The sequence below is a fragment of the Ochotona princeps genome, chromosome 7 (genome assembly GCF_030435755.1).
Source record: "Ochotona princeps isolate mOchPri1 chromosome 7, mOchPri1.hap1, whole genome shotgun sequence".
NCBI classification, from domain to species: domain Eukaryota; kingdom Metazoa; phylum Chordata; class Mammalia; order Lagomorpha; family Ochotonidae; genus Ochotona; species Ochotona princeps.
In genome coordinates, this window is record NC_080838.1 from 50,965,464 (window position 1) to 50,968,828 (window position 3,365).

The 3,365-nt window shown below is 43.6% G+C and overlaps 1 protein-coding gene across 1 annotated transcript; it reads right to left on the reverse strand.

Moving 5' to 3' along the window:
* Positions 1 to 1,335: 1,335 nt before the first annotated feature.
* PDHA2 (pyruvate dehydrogenase E1 subunit alpha 2) lies at positions 1,336 to 2,649 on the reverse strand. The gene has a single exon (XM_058666706.1). The coding sequence runs from the start codon at positions 2,571 to 2,573 to the stop codon at positions 1,398 to 1,400; it is 1,176 nt and encodes a 391-aa protein (XP_058522689.1). The 5' UTR covers positions 2,574 to 2,649; the 3' UTR covers positions 1,336 to 1,397.
* Positions 2,650 to 3,365: the final 716 nt, after the last annotated feature.

Sequence of the window (3,365 nt, forward strand, 5' to 3'; positions counted from 1 at the left end):
GCAGAAGTCCTCATTGGCAAACAGCAGGAGTCCAGAAGACAACGAAGGTCCAGATTAAGGCTGTGGGCCCCTTCCCTATGCTAAATGAACACTCACAGCTGGAGAATCCTAACCCAAACATCTTATCTGATATTATTTGAATATTTTGAGTTCTGCTTTGTGAATTTAGAATGCTGAGGTTTTCTTATTCTGTTTGCAAGATACAAAAATGAAGCTTGCCTATGGGGGTACGTTGTTCATACACTCCAAGGCTATTGAGCTTGTGGAATTCTTCTAAAATTCTCAATTGAAATTCTGTTTGTAGAAGTAAATATTCAAAGTGTTAAGTTTACTCCTTATGTTCTATAAACTCTTCTAAAAATCGAGGGCAAATTTTTATTAGTCATTCCTATTACGTTTATCTCAGTAAAGAAAGATGCCAAAAATCAAGCTCAGTGAGTGTTCCTGTTTCACTAAGGCATGTGTTGCTCGTTGATGAGGCATTATACTACTTAGAAGCCCAGGTCTGGGAAGAGTTATGTAAATGGACATTTATATTAAACAAAAATCACACAATATTACTATATTGCTAGAAACCATAAATAGAGGCAAGACAAACTTTGCTTTCATTTTCCTTGCTATCATTTAACTCCTCTGAAATCACCATCTCAGGTTTTTTAAATTTACCAAGACAGCTCTATGAAATCTAGGGCATGTGCTAGAATCGATGGTTTATAAAAGTAACATGAACTTGAATGCAACATCCCATGTCTAGGTTTTAATTTTATTTGCATTTACTGTAAATTATTACAGTAAAAATATCATAAGATGAAACATTGTTTTTCCTGTCCTCTCTTCCCCAGCTGTCATTATTATTGTACACCAGAGGAAAAACAGCAGTAACGTGTTTTCATATCAGTGTTGTAATACACACCTGTAAGTGCCTGCACACAGTTTTACTGAACTTGGTTGCAAAGAACAGTAGTAAAAGGAACTTCAATTCATCTTTACCGCAGGACAGAGAGACCACACCCAAACCTATGGCAGTGGAAGCAAGAACCAAACTGCTAGTTTTCTTTCAGTGGAAATATTTATTTAAACAATAAAAAGTTCAACCAAATATTAGTATTATTGCAAATACGATAAAGATGTCAAATAATTTTCCTATTTTAGGTTTTTGTGCATATAAACTTACGATAAACTTTAAGACATTCACATTAAATTATTACATGGTATTTTAAAATTAAAAATGTACAGTACAATATTAAACTATATTTTAGTATATTCAATAATCTTAGTGTTTTAAAATACAAGTCCTTCATTTTACAAGTTTTATTCTTCCTGAACAAAGCTATGAACACAAAGAAATTCTGAAGAGTGACCATAGATGCCCCAACATAGGATTATATAGTCTCTCTTTAACTCACAGACTTAAACTTGAGCCACTGATTTGCACCACGAACTTCAAAGGGTGGATTACTGTGGTAAATGTGATGGCCTAACTCTTCTACAAGCGGTTCAGGCTCAGTTGTAGCAAACTGGGCTGCATCATCAATGTCTTTCCTCACTTCAGCATCGATTTCCTTGAGTTCTTCAATGCTGGCGAGCTTGCTGTTCACCATTCTCTCCTGGAGAAGCATAATAGGATCGCTCTTACTTCTTACTTTCTGGATTTCTTCTCGTGTACGGTAACTAACACCAGGGTCGCTCATGCTGTGTCCGTGGTACCGGTAGGTCTGCAGCTCCATAAGTATGGGCCCCTTTCCGGATCGACAATACTCAGCTGCAAACCTCGTGGCCTCTCTAACGCACAGGATGTCCATTCCATCCACCCTGAGCCCGGGAATAAAATGGCCTCTCCTGTAATAATCACCGCTGGCTGCTGCTCTCTCAACAGATGTTCCCATTCCATAGAGGTTATTCTCACAGATAAAAATACAAGGTAATTTCCACAAAGCCGCCATATTGTAAGCCTCGGCTATCTGACCCTGGTTAGCCGCACCATCCCCATACAAAGCCAGGCAAATCTCTTTGTTTCCCCTGTATTTGCAAGCTAGCGCGATACCGGCTCCTAGCGGTACCTGGGCACCCACAATGCCATTGCCCCCGTAGAAATTCTTGGCGTACATATGCATCGATCCTCCCTTTCCTTTAGCACAGCCTCCTCTTCGGCCCGTCAGCTCGGCGAGAATTGAGCGCACGGACAGGCCACGGGTGTAGCAGACGCCGTGAGCACGGTAAGACGTGATGACATGATCCGAGGCATTTATACCTGCCTCGAGCCCCACACAACAGGCTTCCTGGCCATCACACAAGTGGCAGAAGCCACGGATAAATTTCTGTTTGTACAGCTGATCGGCCTTCAGTTCCATGCGGCGAACCACCCGCATCATCCTGTAGTACCTGAGCCCATCTTCCCGGGTGAGGACGGCAGTGAGCGGAGGGCCCTCGTCCAACAGATACAGGTCGCACTTCTTAATTTCAAACATAGCATCGCTGGAGTAGTTGCAGGAGGCTACCAGCACTCTGCGAGCTGGCTTCCGAGTAACCCCTGACAGCACACGGGAGACCATGGCAGCCAGCATCTTCCTCATGTGGTACGGCTGATGAAAATGGCGGTTGTGCCCAACCACCACCCAACCGCCAGGCAGAGACGACCTCCTTCTGCTGCTCTCAGGTCTCCTTCCGGTGTGCCTAGCTGACCTGCGTCACAGTGAGAGACACGTCACCAACGCGCCAAATGTAAAATGAAGGTTAAACGTCACTCCTTTACCGGAAGGACTGAACTGAGCTGCTGCACGGCGCTTAAGGGAGCAGGGCTAACCATCAGCTGAAGTCTTATTTCTCTGACCAGGGATTGCCATGTTTCTCAGGTTCCCTTCATTCTCCGCAGCCCAGCACATGGAATGAAACGAGAAAGGATCATGGTCTACTAAACGCTCAAGAATTCGCACGGTGGAGGGCAAAGGTGCTCCTTCCCACCAATACTGCTTTAAACTCTGGTTTCTCTTCTTTAAAATACATCTAAGTGTTTTATTCCACAATATGCTGTGGGGGGAATATCAATCGGGGAGTGGAATTTGGGGGAGGGGGGTAAGAAGGAAATCCCAGACTCTATGGAACTGTAGCATAAAATTCAAAATTAAAAATAAAAATTAAAAAAAAAAGAAAACCTGTAAATGATAGTTCAAATACATAATTTTACGAATGCTTAAGAACTGGACTGGGCCTGGTGCGGCGTGGCCTAGCGGCTAAAGTCCTCGCCTTGATCGCCCAGGTTTCCATATGGGCGCCGGTTCTAATCCCAGCAGCTCCACTTCCCATCTAGCTCCCTGCTTGTGGCCTGGGAAAGCAGTCTAGGACAGCCCAAAGCCTTGGGACCCTGC

Bases quoted from the DNA above. Each gene is read 5' to 3' on its own strand.
- PDHA2 (XM_058666706.1), bottom strand. From the start codon at position 2,573: ATGAGGAAGATGCTGGCTGCCATGGTCTCCCGTGTGCTGTCAGGGGTT.